The sequence below is a fragment of the Paramormyrops kingsleyae genome, chromosome 25 (genome assembly GCF_048594095.1).
Source record: "Paramormyrops kingsleyae isolate MSU_618 chromosome 25, PKINGS_0.4, whole genome shotgun sequence".
NCBI lineage: Eukaryota > Metazoa > Chordata > Actinopteri > Osteoglossiformes > Mormyridae > Paramormyrops > Paramormyrops kingsleyae.
This window is the reverse complement of record NC_132821.1, coordinates 15,011,380-15,031,403: the sequence shown is the minus strand read 5'-3', so window position 1 is coordinate 15,031,403 and position 20,024 is coordinate 15,011,380. Positions and strand designations below refer to the sequence as shown.

Sequence of the window (20,024 nt, the reverse complement as noted above, 5' to 3'; positions counted from 1 at the left end):
TCGGACTTTCAACACACACAATCAAAGCCCTCATAACTGAACACTAATCTTAAACTGTTTGTATTTCAGTGCCTCCTCTGCAGAAGAGGGAACCATCCGTGCTACCCGTGGCGCTGTGCGGAGTGCTGCCCCCGGATCAAATCAAGGGACCGACGTCCAGGCAGCATATGACCGGCTTCTGCAGACTCATCCGGTGACCGTGTGTATTGCACAGCCTTGTATGCAAGGACAACATAAGCCCCTAGTGATTGTGACGTTGTCTACGTATAAGCCCGTATAAAGGATAGACATGTTTAATGAGGAAACTAACTGCGCAAAGTTAGATAATGTATGAATTTGTGTGACATAATGGAAAAATATGATCTTCCACATTAAACTAGAGATTGTGAAGCCAAGTGAGTCCAGCTCTAATAGGGTACGTTAAATGTACATTTAGGGCAACTCAGTAATTCCAATTAGCTTCAGCATGTCTTGTGGGGGGAAACCGGAGTACCTGGAGGAAACTCCATGACAACATGGGGAGGACATGCAAATTCCGCACCGGGTCCCAGAGGTATGAGGCAACAGTGCTAACCACTGCACCAACATGCCATCCCAGGAGATACTTAATAGTTATTTAATTAATGCAACAAGTTTGAAAAGCATTCAGAATTGCAAGAATATTTTTATTTTAGTTACAACTAGTAAGTAAAGAGTCTAACATCATACAAAAAAGAAATAAAAAATATCTAACAGGAAAAAGTGATGTATGATTTGATTAATTAATACAGTATTAATTAGTTATTAAAGAAGATCTACTAACAACATTTATCTCTGCATGAAACATAAAATATAAAGCACCACTGAGTAGCAAAGTGTCCGTATAGAATAAAACATGCTGGTGTCTGACGGTTTTGTTTTTTGACATTGGTATTACTAGTCAATAATTCTTTTCAGTGGTGTTGGATGAAGTGATGCTGTATAATAAAAGTCTAAATAAATGACACTGACTGTGACTCACTGAGGAACAGATTTGGATCTGCATAATGCTTCGATTCCTTTGTAAGCAGGACATGGATTCTCAGATCACAGATAGTGTCACTTGCGAACAGATTCGTCTACCAAACGCCTCCTTATCTGCCCTCAGTGCCCTCACAGCTGTCCATCTGAGTTCCCAGTAAAAACCAGAGTTGCCATCAAGCTGCGTGTTGCGACTCCTCTATATAATATCCAGGGTGCCCTTAGAGATAAAGCACCTCCTTCTAGAAATACTGGCAACACCAACACAACCCTCCACAACCTTCAGGATCTTATCGCGAAAGATCTCCCACATAACGTGAGGTTCAGCAGCCACACCAAAGTCTGTAATTTCCTCAGACAAGCTGCATGCAAACTCATTAGAAGCAGCCTAATCTCAGAGTCTGGCCAGTTCCAGCCTCATTCTCCTAGTACGTGGTACTGTAGCCTACTGGACCTAAGCTGAACCCTCTCAGTAGCAACAAGTTTGTCCTCAGAATTCATCAACTGGCTACTTAAGTAGACCCTGCAGTTCTGTAGGAACCTCTAGTGTCTGCCCACAAGGATGTGATCAATCTCCTTCACTGCACCACCAGTATAGGGGTACCCAGTCTGACGATGCAGCTGAGGGTGCTGGAACCAGGATCCAGAGACCTGCAAACCCTGACGTTTTGCAAAGTCAAACAACATCCTTTCTTGTTGTTCCACATATAAATAATGTGACATTTGGTGGCAAAGCATCATGCTACAGGGCCCCTATATTATGGAATGGTTTACCGGCCTATGTTCGGGATACTGAATCAGGCTCAGTCTTCACATCTGAACTGGATACCTATTACTTCAACTTAGCCTATCCACAACTTAACATATTACACACTGAAACTATGGCTGCTGGTACTGCCATACATGCCATTTTTATCCACTATGCTTGTCAACACCTCGGCACCACTCCAGTCCCAATCTGCATGACCCTGTTGGCTCTCCAGCAGTTTTGACTTTCAGTTTAGGCCTTGCTTGATTTTAAAATAGTATTTCATGTAGTTTCCATGTAACAGGACGATCATGGTACTGATTTAAACAGAAATTTTCATTACATTTATTCACAACACAGTGCAATTATTTCCATGCTGTAATTTCTATAATAGAAAAAAAACATAGATTCAGAAACAAATAATTCAAATTACTACTATGTGTAAATGCATGTGCTTTTAGCTTTTTGCATACCATGGAATTTACTATTGACACTAAACATTTAGAAAAGTGGTAAAACACACTCTCATAAATATTTTTAAAGGTTTTTATTATGAAATAACTTCTTGGGTCTGTTTCTCTTTTTCTCCATTACCTACATTCCTCCTTGGATTGCCACCTTATCATGGGGGAGGGGTTTGCGTGCCTCAGTGACCCTGGGGGCTATGTTGTCGGGGGCAATAGCCCCTGGTAGGGTCTCCCAAGGCAAAAAGGACCCAGGGGAGGGGCCAGACAAAGAGCAATCCAAAAAAACCCTTATGACGATAGAATTCTATCAAGGTCTCGTTTCCCTTGCCCAGACTAGGGTCACCGGGGCCCCACCCTGGAGCCCGGCATGGGGGAGGGGCCCGTTTGCCAGCGCCTGGTAGCCAGGCGTGGGAGGAGTTTGGTGAGGTCACACCGGCGGGGATGAGGATTAGCACCTCTAAGTCCGAGACCACGTCACGCCACGTCGAAAGGAGCCAGTTGAGGTGGTTTGGACATCTGGTGCGGATGCCTCCTGGGCAGCTACCCGGAGAGGTTTTCCGTGCATGTCCTACAGGCCCCGGGGCAGACCCAGGACATGCTGGAGGAATTATATCTCTCGGTTGGCCTGGGAACGCCTTAGCATCCCCCCCCCGAAGAGCTGGTAGAGGTAGCTGGGGAGAGGGAGGTCTGGGTATCTCTCCTGAAGCTGCTACCACCGTGACCCGAACTCCGGATAAGCGGAAGTTAATGGATGGATGGATGGACCTACGTTAGAAAGAAAAGCTTAGAAGACAAAAATAAAAACAGAATACACAGTAACTGAATTAGACACTAGAATACACTACCTGGCCACATGGCAAAGATGGAGTTGCATAGGTACAGGAGGGCGGTAGAATATCACTCTGGTCATTTATACTTCTGGGCTTAGGAGGATTTTAACAGCTCCAGAAGTGACCCAACAGCTCCAAAGTAGCCCTGTAAAAAAATAAAAACCATTATACACATTATAAACAGTATACATTCATTATGTGGTGCTCCAAGCAAATAACTGCTTAATGAGGAAAAAAAACATGAACAACGAAATGAAAAACTGTGCATCAACAAAATGGCTGATTCTTTAGCAGCATATACAAAAAGTTCATAAGCTAGCGGCCATTAACATTAATTAGCTATTACCAAAGGTGGAAATTTCAGATCCAGAAAGTATAAATCCAGACCATGATTTTGTTTCAACCAACCAGCTGAGTACTCTGTGACATTGACTCTTCATACACAACAGGTCTGGATTTTTACTTTCTGGACCTGAAATTTCCACCTCTGGCTATTACAAAACATTAAGGGAGGCTTGAGGTTAAAATGACTCATACAGTACCTCATGCTGAAGAAACAGTGCTTTCAATCGTCCAGCAGACCAGTACTCCATAGAGTAGGCCAGCAGCTTCATGGACAGCATGTTACCCCTCAGGAAGTTGCCCACGAACACCACTCTCTCGATGTTCTTCAGAGAATAAAGAAAGCAGCTAGCAAGCAGTTTTAAACAAATTCCCCATTTTAAAACAAAAATATACTTCTTGCCCCAGTGGTCACTGAACAGCATGAAGGAAAGGCCTTTACTACTACTGGAATTTGGGTTTTGCATCATGGGAGACATTACAGAGAAACTGCCTTATGAGACTTGCTAGACACAAAAACACAGTAAGAAGTTTTTAATATCTTAACAAAACAGAGAGCAGGGCTGTTTAGTAGGGATAAGCCAGAAGTCTTTGTTCTGGAGGTATGGTTTTGCTCTACATAGTGGGAAATTTCTTTAGTAATGCGGTTCATCCCACTCTGTATCACGTATGTGAATCATATGTGAACAGAGTACACAGGCACGGTGTGTGTAATAGGGTGCGGTGAAAAAATCAAAATTTCCAATCGCAATTTCCAATAGTGCGGAAAAGTTGTGACTGGACCTCGTTATGAAACGTGCCAAATAACTTTGAAATAGGTTAATATTTTCAGGTTCCGCAACGCGATTGAAGTTTTCACCTGTCACCTCAATGGGCAGTATACATTATCCATTATCTATACTCATCGATGTTGTGTTTGTGCACCTTCACAACATGATAATCACTACAAAATACCAGTTTGTGGGTATTAGGGTGGGGTGAAAAAAATCTAAATTTCCAATAGCAATTTCCAATAGTGCAGAAAAGTTGCCACTGGACCTCGTTATTAAACGTGCAAAAATTCTTTGAAATTTTGAAGGTTAATATTTTCAGGTGATAATCACTACAAAATACCAACGTTCAGGTAACGCAGATTTTTACTGGGTATCAGCCATACACATACATAACGTCGCTCTGCGGCTCTACGTGCATTACGATTAATCACCTGTCATGCACAGATCCATGCTACATATCATCCATATCATAACGCAATGTAAAATTGTTCCTCAGTGCCACCAAAATGAAAAGTATTAAGCATGACAGTCAAAATGGTTAGATACACTATATTACCAAAAATATTGGGACACCCAAATTCAATGATTTGGAGTGGCGTCCCAATATTTTTGGTAAGACCCAGATGGATAAAGCGGTATAAATATTGGATGGATGGATGGATGGTATAGATAATGGATAGTGTATATTGCCAGTATGTCAATGTAAGCATGCTCCACATTTCTGAATGAGTCGTTCCCCACTTATTCATTGTCACTGACTGATTGTTAGGTTCTTGTATTAAATTGTAACAATTTACATCGCGTTATGATATGGATGATACATAGCGTGGATCTGCGCATTGATGTGACAGGTGAAAACTTCGATCGCGTTGCAGAGCCTGAAAATATTAACCTATTTCAAAGATATTTTGCACGTTTAATAACAAGGTCCAGTGACAACTTTTCCGCACTATAGGAAATTGCTATTGGAAATTTAGATTTTTTCACCCCACCCTAGTGTGTAAGCTGTGACAAAGGCTTACCTCATTCAAGGCACACATCCTGCTGATGGAGCCGATGTTATTCGTGACGGTAACTAATGCTGCCCTGGCCAGGTCTTCTTTGGACACTGAATCGCGCTGCTCTTTATAAATCATGTTTCCAAAACTGAAACAAAGAGTACACAGCAATAAATAAACCCTATTTTTTTCTTCTCTGACATGTCTTGGTTAATCCTGCAGCATCAGGTATCATGTAGGTTATTGCTAATACCTCTAGGTTTAAATATGACTGAGGGTTACTGAACGACAGCTGCTTTTCAGATTACTCAGCACCCAAAACCTCCAGGCATCCTTCCTTGCTCTTGTGACTTCTTACAGTATTACATTGCTTGAGCACAATTTTAAGCCTTGTATCAGGGCCGGCGTTGCAGGTCATTCTAGGCTGACTTACACTATATTATATGACCACATCCTACCTGGAGGCCACAATCCAGCCTGGGAGACCAAACCTCTCATAGTCGCCCCCATATATGTCCCGCACAAGTTTGTCTACTTGTGTGCTCTCCCCACGTGAGGCCAGCTCCAGTGCTTCCTCAAACGTGGAGCAACCCGTCAGCAGACAGCACAGCCCAAGGAAAGTCCCTCCACCGAGACTGAAAGCCAGACATTAATCAAACTGTTATATCAATGTTAGCTTTAGAAGATATAAAAATTATCATCGGAGCCTAGCTCACCTTGTTCCAGAGACACGTTTGAAATTATCTCTGGAATGGACTGTGAGAATGCTGACCCCAGACCCGATGTTGACAAGAAGGAATGGGTAAGGGTTCTCCAGTGGGTAAGGTTTGAGGAAGCACTGCTCTGGATGAGTTGGATTTTCCAAGTAGAAACACTCGGAGGGTCCACTGGAGTTCATGTACAGGGCCCCACGGATGACACAATCCAACTCATCCAGTTTCACGAGCTGTAGACCAGCAATCTGAAGGGGTTAGGGGGAAAACAAAACTGATAATAGGATTTGTGATTTCCTCTGGAAATTTCCCCTTTTCAAAGACAAAGTGAATCGCATTACATTGTAAAAATCTGAGTCAGAAACATCAGCTGAACTCACCGTTTGGAAATCAGCCTCAAACTTGTAGGCCCCACCACCCGTGGCACAGAGTGTTTTATGGAGCCTGGAGAACTGCTTGTCACGGGTCATTCGCAGAAAGGCAGGGAGGTCTTGGGTGGGGAAACGAATGAAATGCAGGTTCCCCATTCGGCCACACAGCTCCAGACCCTTCATTTCCAGGTGGACATCCCGGATGCCGGTAGAGCCATAAGCCACATTAGAGGTCAAACAGGAGCGGATGTTTTTAAGGTTTTCCGTTTCTTCCTGTTCCTCCTCTGTTGTGATGTCCTTTGGTTCGAAGTAGACTAGTTTTGCAAGGGTCCCACCAATGTCCATTCCGAACCAGGGAAAGGCTTTAGCAAGAAAAAAAGGGAAGTAATTACTTTCCTGTTTGATATTCATAAATCTGAAGATCAACAATTACTACCAGAATAACTAAAGACGATCAAAGAATTTATCCATCCATCCATTGGATAGCTTACTTATCTACTTATTGGTCTGGACCAGCATCTCTTACATTACATAAAAATGGGAAACCTGGGAAATAACATGAGAAAGGCCTTTGGATGGGAGTGGTGGGGACACTTACGTGGCTTGTTCAACCTTGGCAGCTCCGCTGTGTGTCCGGCAGGGCTGGGCGATGTGCAGGGTTTGGTCGGCTCCTCTGGTTCCCTGGGCACTGCCATTGTTAAGTGTAAGTGATATGTTACTAAACATATATTTAATCAAAACAAATTATTATTGTTTTAAGTGTTGATCTGTGGACATATTATTTATTACTCTTTCAAGGGTATAGGGCATACGTGTGTAAAAATGTGTTTTTTTTTATCTAATGCGAAATGTATATACAGTAGTACCTCAGTTCTCGAACTCACTAAAACTCGAATTTCTTGAAAGTCGAACAAACCAGTTTGACCTAGAACTTGATCTGAATATCAGAAGTCGAACCGTGAACGCTGACCTAATATAAATTGTACATGCCAGGAAATGAGTCATACTACAATGCAATTCTTACTTGAATGCCTTCTTCACAGATTGGACGATTAACCAAATAAAGCAGCGCGACATTACAGTAACTAACAATAAATAAACCACTAACTTACGTGTATTATTAGAGCATTCATGTCATTTATTTAAACTTTATTTTACCAGGTAAATTAACTGAAAACCAGTTCTCACAGCTTTACGTGATATTCGGGAGAAATAGCAGATTACGCATTGGAACTGCCTGAGATACAAACGTCATGCGTGTAACTAAACTCTTCAGCCAATAAGGGCAAAGGTGTGTCGTCACGGAGGCGGTTCCAGTTTGTGCAGCCGGGTGAGAGGTCGCAATGCATCTAACCGTAATGCATTGCGTCAGGATCAGAATGCGTTGCTTAAGCCAGCGCTGTAAGCCAGTCGAACGCACACAATGACCGGACTGGGGAAACAAACTGAAAAGCGAACTTAACACAGAGGACTAATGACAACAATCAGAAACAGCTGATCACATGGGGATCCCACACGAGGTTAACGAGGGGGCGTGGCACACGGAAGGAGCGGACGATCGGGGCATTTCCATTATTTCTTATGGGAAAAATTTGATCAGAAGGATTAAGTTCGAGAACCGAGGTACCACTGTATATTACACATATAGGCCCAATCCCAAACTATACCCTCGACACTCCGCCTTCATTTCGAGTCACACTCCCGCCGAGTCACCCTCACAACACGCCCTATACACTTAAACTGAAGGAAATTGTCACAAGAAAGATTTGAGACAGACTTGCCCTCGCAGCGCCTTTTTACAGTCTTCATTACCGGAAAGAGGAAATGCATTACGTAGTGATTTGACGAAATGGATCCATCAAGAAGCTGTATTGTATTTTCTTTAATGACATATCAGTTATTTTAAAAAAGCACAGTTTATCTAATGCGAGAAGACGACGGCTACGTCGTCTTATTGCACTGAGCAATTTTAAGTATGTACATGTGTCATATTGACGATTGTACAATTTCTACCATAGCTAACTTAGTTTACACGCATAAAACATTACGCATTACTTCTGTACCAAATACCAGATCCAGATATGTAGAGGAAAAAACAGGCAAATATGAAACATAAATTGTTATTGCTGGTGTGATGTTGATCGAGTTTGCGTACGAATGTTTCTAGTTTGAAAAGTACACAAAATCTCTCGTAATCGGATCACGATAAAATCTACCTGTACTGACCAGCTATAAATAACTGCTTTCCTAATTTTTTTCTGCAGCGATGAATTATAACATGTAACATAGACTTTCTATGTGTATTTCACTCAATCACTGTGCTGTTAGAATCCAATTATTAAATTATCGCGCTGTTCTGTTTCCTGTGCGCTAGGAATTATGGGATATGGAAGTGGTAGTGAAATCGCGCGAGCCACCATCGTTGCCGACTCGCTAAAGGAGGGCATAATCGACCACTCCCCCTTAGCCCTTGCTGCTTTGAGACACACTTCAACATGGCGACGGGTCTCGGGAATGCGCAAACGAAGGCGGAGTGGTGAGGCGGAGTGTGTAGGGACCGGTTTGGGATTGGGCCATAGACTATAAGTATCAAGGTACCTTCCTGTAGCTCCACCCTTTTACTGAGTCGCCGCACAAGGTACGCTGTACCGGCTGCCGCAAGCACCACTCCGGTTGCGCAGAGCAAATGGCGCGGCTGGAAATAGCGAAATAAACTGGCCATCGCTATCACTTGCTGCTTCCTCCAGGAACTACTAAAAGGAAATGAGAATCGTCTGCCCGGGTTCTAGAACATATGTTATGTTAACAACCTCACTGCAACGTAGACGGGAAAAATACGTCATCGGGGGTGGAGCTTATGGAAGGCCGTCATGGCCGAAGCGTCCTTTCGTCTAGAAGCAGATCGTTTCACGCCTGCAGACTGGCAATGTTAGGCAATGCACGCGAATGCGAACATAAAAAGACGGCAATAATTCACACGTTAATATTTCAGCCCGTCGACCTTACATCTTTACCTCGACAGACAACCATATAAAGCTCCGCGTACTGGCGGCATTTTGCAATGGGTCTTGATGTCAACAAAGTGATCCTTCAGGATAAAAGGACAATCTTCCGTGGTAGTTTAGAAGTTCTTTCATACCTTCCCACAATGAAGATAATTGACTGAGAACTGTGTGTTCACCTGGGCAGACCTGATGTGCTTAGTGAAGCTGCACTTATATCGTACCCTATATAACGTGCGTCGGGAGTGGATCTTTTATTTTATAGTGACCTATTCCACATTAATTTCCCTAAACTGACTGACAACCACCAATACATTGTACAGTGTATCCACCCATGATTTCCTTATATTGCTTACCCAGTGTTTAAGAATAAAGTGCAAATATACTCGTGCACAATATTTGTTCTTTGGCACCTTAGCATTCAACATTTTCTGAGCGATCATAATGTTAACATGGACTTGGTTACAAAACAAATATTAATCCTATTTCAGAATTCGAGAATAGGTTAACATACTGTGGTTTAAACGTGTTACACTCAAAGTTGGCATGATAGTTCCAGGTCGTAACTATTAAATTATCGTCGTAAAAGTTACCGTGCATTTAGCGTAATTACAGGATACGTCCACCATTTTCATCTGGTTTAGATTTCAGTAATAAAAACCAATACATAAAGACATAACCTTACTTCTGGAACCATGACCTCTAAAGCAAATGAGCTTTGACCTGTCCAGTTTATATATATATATATATATATATATATATATATATATATATACACACATACAGTGGTACCTCAGACCTCGAATTTAATCCGTTCAGAACCCCGGATCGAATCCTAAAAAGTTCGAGTTGTGATCGAATTTTCCCCATAAGAAATAATGGAAAACCAATTAATTGATAAGATAAATGCCTTTTGCAAGGCAGTGACTTCCAGAATATTCGGTTTGTTTTCCTCTTTTTGCATGGTTGAAGACACAGTTTGTCGAAGGAAATATAATGGCTATAAAATAAAAGCCATCACTGCATACCTCAGGTGAAATATCTTTTACCAGACATGATGCGTGATATATTCAAAGATGACACAGCTGTCCAAGTTGAAGTACCTCAGGTGACATTCTTGTTTCCTTAACATCTATCTCAGCCAACTGTTAAAGAGCTACAACTTAGTAGGTTTTTGCAATATTACCAAAATACAACAAAAAAAAACTGTTTAAACATACCGTGCATACCAACACCCCACAATTGAAGTCATCTGTGTGCTTCCACATCTGAGGACAGGAAATTGTCCAGCCATCTAAGGAGTTGTGCTAGCGAAAAATGTGTCTAAAAACACAAATCACAACTTACTCATGATTTCTGACCATACACATTATCATATGAAATATATATCTCTGTAAACACACAAGATATTACACCTGAGCATTTCCATCACTTCATCATCTATCGTGTTGTGTTGCTCATTTGTTACTTCACCTGTGTCCCATTAGTGGTTCGGCTCTTAGATCCCAGAACCAGTGCAAAAGATGCAATGCTGAAACAAAGCCTCCAAATCCTACACTGAAGTTGATTTTTCAGCAAGTGCAATCTCCATCTCCGCTTTTCAGAGGGGAGAAACTGCTTTCTGGAGTACCACTGCAAGTAAATACTGAGCACTGTTTCTTTGGTTTATCTTTGGATAATATGTACATTCTATTTCCTAATCAATCATCAATCATTTCTCAAACTTTGAAGGTTTCCCAAAGAAATCCACCTCAGGAAGCAGTGGGAGGTAGCCCTTAGGCGTGAAGGTTTTAGCGCCAATGATGCATCCAGGCTCTGCCATGAGCACTTTAGACAGGAGGATTTTGACAGGACAGGTCAGACTGTGAGAATCAGAGATGGAGCTCTTCCCTCTGTGTTCAGGTTTCCAACTCATCTCCAAAGGGTAGGTGTGTAGTTAGGCTATAAGGATTAGATAGTCAGTGAAAAGTAATTTTTTTTAAAGGAATCAGTCATGTATTCCATAGCATTAGGCTGTGACATATCTAACTCTGTTCATGTTTTTAAGCATTTTATTTTCTTTCAAATTAGCCCATGGCAACCAGGACCACACTGACTTCAGAGAGGGCACAGGAGAACCTGTCAGTAGACTGTTCTTTGCCTGTCCAAGAGACTGAAGCTCTGCCTGATCCTAGTGTTGTGAGTACTAAGGTCCTTTTCAAACCTCTTTTGACACAAAACCCTACCCCCTGTCATGCTTTTCAGATAAACTAATGCATACACATGCATACACATTGAAACATGCTGCTGTTAAATCAGATACACGCACGCATGCAGTGCTCACAGTGGAATTGCGGGGTGACGTGATTACAAATACAGACCAGCAGACAGCACGTTATACTAACTATGAATTGACTGATGTGATATAAACTTGACTCCTTGTGTCTACTTGGACCATTCCTACGCGCTGCCTACATCTCTTGAAAATCTAAGGACTAGACTCAATGAAATCTTATCTAGGGTGGAGAGCATGAAAAGAGAAACGCTAAGGATCGAGAACGGAGAGCAAAGAACAGAGTATGTGGTCTTCTGCAAAATTTGAGGGAGAAGAACCTCATTAATGAAGGGCTGAAAGAGAGGCTGGATTTATACTCAGGTAGAATAGAAATAAAATACAAATATGGAGAAAGTGGTATGTACTTAAGGGTAAAATTCTAAAAGCCATCCTAATTATTATTTCAAAGGGAGTTTCTAATTTGTGTGTGCTAACTGAATTTTAGCTCTTCCAGTGCATCTCCTGTCCAAACAGAGCCATGAGTATACAAAAGATCAGAAAGAGTTTGCCCTCAGTCTCCACCTACATGGTCCCAAAGCCTACAATTATCTCAGAGAGTCTCTCCATCTTAATTTCCCACATCCACATACATTGCAAAGGTATTCATCCATTCTTTCTAAGCTTTTATTTTTATCCCTTAATCATGACATGTAAAAGCTGGTGTAATTAATCAATACCATAAATAAGTAATAAGGCATTATAAATAGAAGCCTTTTAAGTAAATCCTCATCATGTGATCAAATTGTTGCTTATGGTTATCGCCCACAGTGATTATTAATTGATTGAAAAAATCCTGAATTGGGCATTTGGATTAAACTGGATTTTTTCATTATACCAAGTTCTTTTAGATGCCAACCCTGGACTCAACATGATGAAGATCCGGCTAAATATAGACGCGTGAGTCTTCTATTGGATGCCATGACCATCAAAAAACATGTCCAATATGATCCACATACCTAGAAAATGTCTGGCTTTGTGGATATGGGGGATGGAGTGAATGAAACGGATGTGGCCACACAGGCTCTTGTTTTTATGGTGGTTGGCCTATAAGGCCATTGGAAGGCTCCAACTGCATACTACCTGATCAACTCCCTGTTGCCAGAGACACAGAAGGTGCTACTTGTTCATGCATTGGAGGAACTGCATGAGTATGGGATGACAGTGGCGTCTGTTACAATGGATGGACATGCCTCCAATGTCAGCATGTGTAACCAGCTTGGATGCCGGCTGAAGGTCAACCCTGGTGAACCGTTAAAAACTTTTTTTGCACATCCAGTGACTGGTGCAAAGGTGTTTGTGACGATGGATCCTTGCCACATCTTGAACTTGGCACGAAATATGTTGCAGGTCTACAGCCCAATAAGCAGCACCACTGGCCAGATCAACTGGACATACATAGTTAATCTGAATGATGTCCAAGCAAAAGAAGGGCTGCATGCTGCCAACAAAATCACAGACAAGCATGTGAATTTTGATTCACAGAAAATGAAGGTGTCCGTGGCTGCACAAACACTGAGTCGCTCTGTGACAGTAGCTCAGCGCACATTGAGGGACCTCGGCTATTCACAGTTTCAACACTGTGAAGCAGCAGCCGAATTCATTGAGGTAATGTTACATGCAAAGTTTAATAACCATGAAGCAAATAGTGAAAAACATTGATGCTATATTTTAGTAATTAGCTAATGATACATGGAAACATGTTATTTATGCTAATGATTCAGATTCCTCCTGTTATAATACATATATTTGCTTTTAGATGATTGACAGGCTTTGACATCATGAACAGTTGCAATCCCCATGCCAAAGGTTTCAAAACTCCACTGAGCTGTTTGAATTGAGCAGAGAGAGTAGAGTTTTTGTTGTGAGGCAGGAACTACTTGATGAGTTTGGTGATGAAAGATGGCACACCCCTTCATTGATCAAAGAGGTTTTAGGAAATAGTGAAGCTTTTCTTTTCATGAGGAGTTCATAAGTTCATGACATCAAGTTCATATGATGTTATTTCAAGGCTGGGAGAAATGGATTTTTATTTTTTTTTGACCAAAATATTCAAAGAATATTGTAGAAATGGCTATTGATGCTTTCATTTATGTTCATACAGTACCAGTCAAAAGTTTAGGCATGCAACTCGTGTTTATTTTTTATTTTTTTTTATTTAACTTTAACTATAACAAAGTATGTTTCAAAACAGCCAACAATTGCTCAACACATATGGGAACTCTTTCAGGACTACTGGAAGGAATTCCTTTTCTTTAGATTTGTGTACACTTATTTTGTTTACTTCATAACCCCATTTGTGTTATGTTGTAGTTTTAGTCATAAAAAGAGCTCCATAAAGCATAATTATCTAAACTTTTGACTCGTATTACATTACTAATCCTACTCTGTTTTCTTTTCCTGCATGCTGCATCATAAGTTCATATGATGCTCTGTTCTCTGTTCCTAATGTTGTTGCAGTCTGCTGTTTTTTTGTTTTGTTTTGTTAGTTTTTCCAGTTCTTGGAGGTGTCATAATAGCAGTGTGGCATCATCACACCTACAGTATGCCATATGTATAGCATTACCTCCCTTGACTTAAACTCCACACACCTGGAGATATACCCCAACATCCTATTGGCCTTTTCTATTGCTTCCCCGCACTGGCGAGAATGAGACATGGAAGCATCAACATACATACCAAGGTCTTTCTCATAATCAGCTATCTTTATTTCAGTAGGTCCCATAAAATACCTGTACTTTATATTTCTGCTCCCTACATGGAGTACCTTACATTTATCTATGTTAAATTTCATCTGCCAGGTATTGGCCCAGTCACTAATTAAATCAAGATCTCGCTGTAGCTGCTGAGTCGCTAGTTCAGTATCTGCTACACCACCCACCTTGGTGTCATCTGCAAATATCACTGTCAGGGTCAGCCCCCCACTGTGGTCTTTCCGTGCCCCTTCCCCGTTTGACCAGCAGGTGGTGCTGGTCATTCCGTCCTTCACGTCAGTCCTTGTTCTCCCCTGTCTCCTGTCTGGTCTCGTGGCTCAATGTATTAAGCATGTGCTGTCTGTTTGCCCCTTGGTCCTGAGTTCCCTCTTGTCTTATGTTTGAATCCCACCTCCTGTGTTTGTATTTTGCTCCCTAGTGTTTCATTTGAGTTTCTTTAGTTCTTGAGTCTGATTTTGTAGTTGGTTTTGGTTTTGTTCCTTGTGCCCCTGCTTGTGTCTTTACCTGTTTAATTCCCTAGTGTTGGCTTCTGTTTCCTTGATTAATTCTTAGTTTCCCTGTTTTTGTTCCTTTGAGTTTATTAGTTTCACCTGTGCCTTGTTTTCCTGGTCTGTGTTAATTAGTCTCACCTGTCCTGTGTTAGTCTTATTACCCAGTTTTGGTTTCTGTATTTAAGTCCCTGCTTCTGTTCTGTTCTCTAGTGGTTCATTGTCTATGTCTAGGTTGTTTGTGATTGCGTGTTAGTTGATTTGTATTTCTTGTTTCATGGTTAGTTTCAGAGATTCCCAGTATTACTTGTGTATTTTGGTTTTGTTATTTAGTTTTGTTACTTAATCCCTTTTTAGTTTTCGACCCCTCGTGGTCCTTTTGTTTTGTTAGCCCTTCCTTGTGTTTTTCTTTATTCAGTTAAATAAACCCTGATTTGTTCTCTGAGCCGCAAGTGGGTCGTCCACCCTTCTTCTGTGCCTGCGATGCCTCGTTCCCGTGCCCGAGATGCCCACAACCGTGACAATCACCAGTTTACTGTATATATTGGTGTCTATATCATTTATGTAAATTAGGAACAATAGTCGTCCTAAAATTGAACCCTGCGGCACCCCACTATGAACACAGGCCCACTGTGACATTGGGCCTCTTATAACTACTCGCTGCGTCCTATCTGTTAACCAGTTATCAATCCAGGTCGCTACAGTTCCTAAAATACCTGTCGCTTTGAGTTTAAGTAAGAGCCTCTTGTGGGGGACAACATAAATCAGTGGGCTTAATAGCATAAAGAATAAACAGGCTAAGCATCCACGTTTTAAATTCCTCATTTTTTTCTGTTGATGCTGCTGCTGCGTCTCTATAAAATAAATTTTCACTGACAGCATTACGTGAAATTAAAAAAATCCTATTAGACCTACTTTGAATGAATTTTTTGATTACCAATATTTACTTTATTTAGGAATAAACTGGTGACCTGCAACCTCTCCACGTGTCAGCTGTGAATCTCTTCACCTGGTGGAGACGGTGTACTCCAACACAGCCCTGCATCAGGCCACGCAGGCAAATCATACATCAAATTAAAGTAAAGCATTTGTAGTCCACAAAGAGCCCAGACACATGCTTATAGCCCCAGTAGTTTTAGAGTAACCCTTCAAAATATTAGGAGCATTATACACTGGGCCACTACCAATCTGATGCATGGCACACTGACCTGTAATAGATTGGAAATACACCAACGCACATTACATACTCAAACACACACCCCGTCTGCTCAAGGAATCATGCTTTTATTTTACAGTTTGCAAAGGAATTAGCAAGATAACCATAGCAAAATCACAGAGGTCAAAGCAATGCAATCAGTGAAAATAGCCTAATTGATCAGGCCTGATCTGCAGCAGCATCACAGACAATATAAAATGTACTCAGGCAAATAAAGCTGAAAACCTACAGTATTTGTGGAGCATAAAAACATGATGACTAATGGGACCATTTAAGGAAGCCTCAAGAATTACCAGTGTGACCCACAGGACAATCGTTAACATTAACATCTGGGATGAGGGGACACATACCTGGGATGGGCTTGCCAGCCTAGGGCGATTATTTCATTGATGGCTGTTTTGCACTTCTCTGCGATGCACATGCAGGGCTATCCATCCCCCAACAGTCTGGGAACACAACAATTAGGCTGAGATCACGTAAACAGCAGGTCACGTAATAAAGCAGAATGAGTCAAATAAATGTATTAAGAACTACTGAGCTTTTTATTTTCTGGTGAAAAATACCTAGAACTACTAAGGCAGCGCAGATTTCCACAGAGCCATCAGCTCAGACTTTGAAACAGACAGACAGACAGACTGTGAGGGAGAGTAACCACTGAGACAAAAGACAGAATGAGCATGTTATCAACCATGGAGCATGACTTCACTCAGCTTATGACATTTGGAGTGTGTGGAGTTTAAGTCAAGGGAGGTGATGTTACATTTATATAATTCCTTGGTAAGACCCCACCTAGAATATTGTGTGCAGGTTTGATCACCATACCTTAAGAAGGACATTGCTGCCTTAGAAAAGGTGCAACGGAGGGCTACGAGAATGATTCCTGGTCTTAGTGGAATGTCTTATGAGGAGAGGTTAGCTGAGCTGAATCTGTTTAGCTTTGAGCAAAGGAAACTAAGGGGACATAATCCAGGTCTATAAGATTTTAACGGGTCTGGATGCTGTTCAGCCAAATGGCTATTTCAATATTAGTTTAAAAACTAGAACTCGTGGCCATAAGTGGAAATTAGCTGGAGAACATTTTAAAACAAATTTGAGGAAGCACTTATTTACACAGCGTGTAGTTAGAGTATGGAATAGTCTTCCTGCTAGTCTAGCGGAAGCTAAAAGCCTGGGTTCCTTTAAATCAGAGCTAGATAAGATTTTAACAACTCTGAGCTATTAGTTAAGTTCTCCTCAAACGAGCTTGATGGGCCGAATGGCCACCTCTCGTTTGTAAATTTCTTATGTTCTTATGACTTTTGTGTACAAACATACATTGGAGACTGATGTGTAAATATGTTTTCACTCTATTCGTTTCATTCTATTAGCAACTTTTCATTTAATTTTCACTCTATTTTTTATAAATAAAACAGACTTGTGTTTCCATATATTTTGTGAATATGTGTCTTTCATATTTGCAGGTCAGTCAGTGTGTGGGATATTTTGTATAGATATGGCAGGCTTTTGTGAAGGTTTCCATGTCACACACAAAGGTTTGGGCTACCAGTCTGAGTAAATGCAAATGTTTCAGGTTTCACAGGTAATTGGTGTGTTTGCACAACAAAAGCAGGAGGGCAATGAAGCTAATGGCTCAGCGAGAATCTGTGGCAGGCCTAGTAGTGCTAGAAAATTTAGGCAAATTTGTGCAGGTTTAGTACTTCTAGCGTTAATGACTTATTTTGGAAGGTTTTTTTCTTTTAACCAGTAATGCCGATAGCCCCATTGGATGAAGAGCAATACACCAAAATTTTAGGAACATTTTAGATTGAGCCTATCCTCCTGCTAATACTGTAGTACTGTAGTAGTCACTGTATGTCAATTTGTCTGTGTCAGAACAGTACGGATTAGAACAATCTGTGGTACCATCTGTAATGCGATCTGGGCCCTTTAAGGCTGGCTCGCTGCAAATAGTGAGCGAGTGCGAGTGTGCGTTAGAGCAAGACGGGGGCGGGGTGGCAATTTCAGGCAGAAATTTCAGGGTAAAAACGGGGAAATCGAAATTGGATCATACTGGCAATGTTGCTCAGAATCGCTGTAGCTTTCCGATGGTATGCGGGGCGTTGCCGTGACCGACACATAAGAAAACAAACATTCATTATTACATTCTATTTATGTTAAATTGCGATCTTCCACATTAATCAAGAGGTAAAACTGACATAATTACAGCTCCGATAGCTTATATTAAAATCACCCCACAACATGGTTTTGAAATGGCAAAGACAGACACAAATCAAATGTATATGAGCAGCAACATAAGGGATCTGTTGTTTGGGTAAATTATATTATAGTATACTATATACATATGTGGTGTGGTGGCGAATTCGTGCAGAAGTTTTAGAACTGCACTCTATTTAGAAATATAAATTCGTTTCTTATCCTTCTTAAAAGTTACTTTGTTTCACATTTGAAATCGTCTTTCAAAGTGTCCCTCACAATGCCACTGGGGGTGGGGTGGGCGGGGCTACGTGGGGGGGGGACGCGGTCAGAATGGTATATTAAGAGGAGACCTCCACATGTACTGTTACTCTACCTCTGCTTCCAGCGAGACAAGAGCTAAAGACTCTGTAGAAGATTTCATCTATTGTTGAAGAATTTATCAAGAATGGCTTCCAAATTGTAAGTTATGATCAATTTATTATTCGATTTGAATCTGTAAAAACTGTGGATAAATTTGTTCTTCCTTGTATTTACTTTACTGACACTGTGCAAAAGTCTGACTACTTATTGATTGTTAAACAAAACTAAAACAATTTTTCGAAACAATTTAAGTGTAGAATACTATTTTTTCATTTGCAGTGTTCACAAAAGGCTTATACTGCTTAATATCAATGTAACTAAATAGTCAACATGATTATGATTAAGAAATTTATTGTCATATGCATGGTAAAAACAGTCAGTTACACCGTACAATGAAAATCTTACTCCACATGTTCCGTTGCATCGCCCTAAACATAGAACAGTAAACACAGAGTGACAATACAATGTGCATTACAAAAATAAATAATATTTAGACAAAGGCTATTGTGCAAACACATAAACCTTCAGAAATAATTTACAGTATTGTGCAAAAGAGCAATTAAATGAGACCTGGAGTGAATATAAAGTTCACCGACTGGCCCATGTGGTGTACAGAGTCTGCAGAAATTGTTCTGTGTGTGTGTGTATGTGTGTGCATGGGTGGAGAGTGGTTATGGTTCTCCTTGTTCACAGGGTAATTGTCCTGACAATTAAGTCAGTGTTATGGGGGGAAGGGATAGTGGGTGTGAATCATTCACCAGCCTGATGGCCTATGAATAAAAACTGTTCTTTAATCTGGTGGTTCTTGATTTCACACTTCTGTAGCATCTTCCTGAAGGCAGAGGTGTGAACAGTCTATGCTGGGGGTGGCTATTGTCTCTAATGATGCTATGGGCTTTCCTGATGACTCTGGGGTGATAGTTGTCCTCCAGTAATGGTAGAGCGGCTCCAATAATGGTTTGGGCAATTCTCACCACCCGTTCCAAGGCTTTCCGGTCCTTTGCAGTTGAGTTCCCAAACCAAACTGTGATGTTGCTGGTGAGAATACTTTCAATAGTACTTCTGTAGAAGTTTTTAAAAATTCTGGTTGCCATTCCAAATTTCCTCAGCCTTCTTAGGAAATACAAACGCTGTTGAGACCAGCTGATTGATGTTGTGAGACCAAGTGAGGTCATCACTCAAGTGAACACCAAGATATTTCACTCTCTCCACCTCCTTCTCTTCAATATGCAGTGGTGTGTGTTGTTTTTCTTTCTTCCGTGGGTCTACAATCATCTCCTTGGTTTTGTCAGCATTTAGGGGGAGATTATTGTCCTGACACTAAACTCACCACCTCTCTCCTATATGCTAACTGTAAATAAATAAATGTTTGTTTTTTTTTTTATCCCAAGTGCTTCCAACAGGCATTTCCTGCTCTGCCCCATGTGCAAGAAGACACAGACACGCCTTCCAGTGCATCTGACTAGGGTGTGCATGAAGAGGTCTTCAAAGAAGGA

At 41.1% G+C, this 20,024-nt stretch overlaps 1 protein-coding gene and 2 long non-coding RNA genes across 3 annotated transcripts; 2 read left to right on the top strand and 1 right to left on the bottom strand.

Moving 5' to 3' along the window:
• Positions 1–1,133: 1,133 nt before the first annotated feature.
• Positions 1,134–9,099, bottom strand: LOC140582809 (pantothenate kinase 3-like). Its single transcript, XM_072707191.1, has 9 exons — positions 8,840–9,099; positions 6,840–6,929; positions 6,251–6,603; positions 5,874–6,118; positions 5,616–5,792; positions 5,182–5,305; positions 3,587–3,712; positions 3,060–3,189; positions 1,134–2,979 (listed from the first exon to the last, which is right to left on the bottom strand). The coding sequence occupies exons 1-8, from the start codon at positions 8,961–8,963 to the stop codon at positions 3,139–3,141; spliced, it is 1,290 nt and encodes a 429-aa protein (XP_072563292.1). The 5' UTR covers positions 8,964–9,099; the 3' UTR covers positions 1,134–2,979; positions 3,060–3,138.
• A 1,679-nt stretch (positions 9,100–10,778) lies between these two features.
• Positions 10,779–11,393, top strand: LOC140582958 (uncharacterized). Its single transcript, XR_011985762.1, has 3 exons — positions 10,779–10,881; positions 10,975–11,167; positions 11,314–11,393. It is a non-coding gene; the product is annotated as an uncharacterized lncRNA (long non-coding RNA).
• An 83-nt stretch (positions 11,394–11,476) lies between these two features.
• LOC140582957 (uncharacterized) lies at positions 11,477–14,086 on the top strand. Its single transcript, XR_011985761.1, has 3 exons — positions 11,477–11,878; positions 12,003–12,156; positions 12,397–14,086. It is a non-coding gene; the product is annotated as an uncharacterized lncRNA (long non-coding RNA).
• The last annotated feature ends 5,938 nt before the right edge of the window (positions 14,087–20,024 follow it).

What these genes read in the sequence shown, in the direction of transcription:
- LOC140582809 (XM_072707191.1), bottom strand. Translation starts at nt 8,963, where the DNA reads ATGGCCAGTTTATTTCGCTATTTCCAGCCGCGCCATTTGCTCTGCGCA. An exon ending in TTGAGGCTGATTTCCAAACG is followed by an intron (nt 6,119 to 6,250) that starts GTGAGTTCAGCT and finishes TAACCCCTTCAG; the next exon opens with ATTGCTGGTCTACAGCTCGT. An exon ending in AAACGTGTCTCTGGAACAAG is followed by an intron (nt 5,793 to 5,873) that starts GTGAGCTAGGCT and finishes TCTGGCTTTCAG; the next exon opens with TCTCGGTGGAGGGACTTTCC.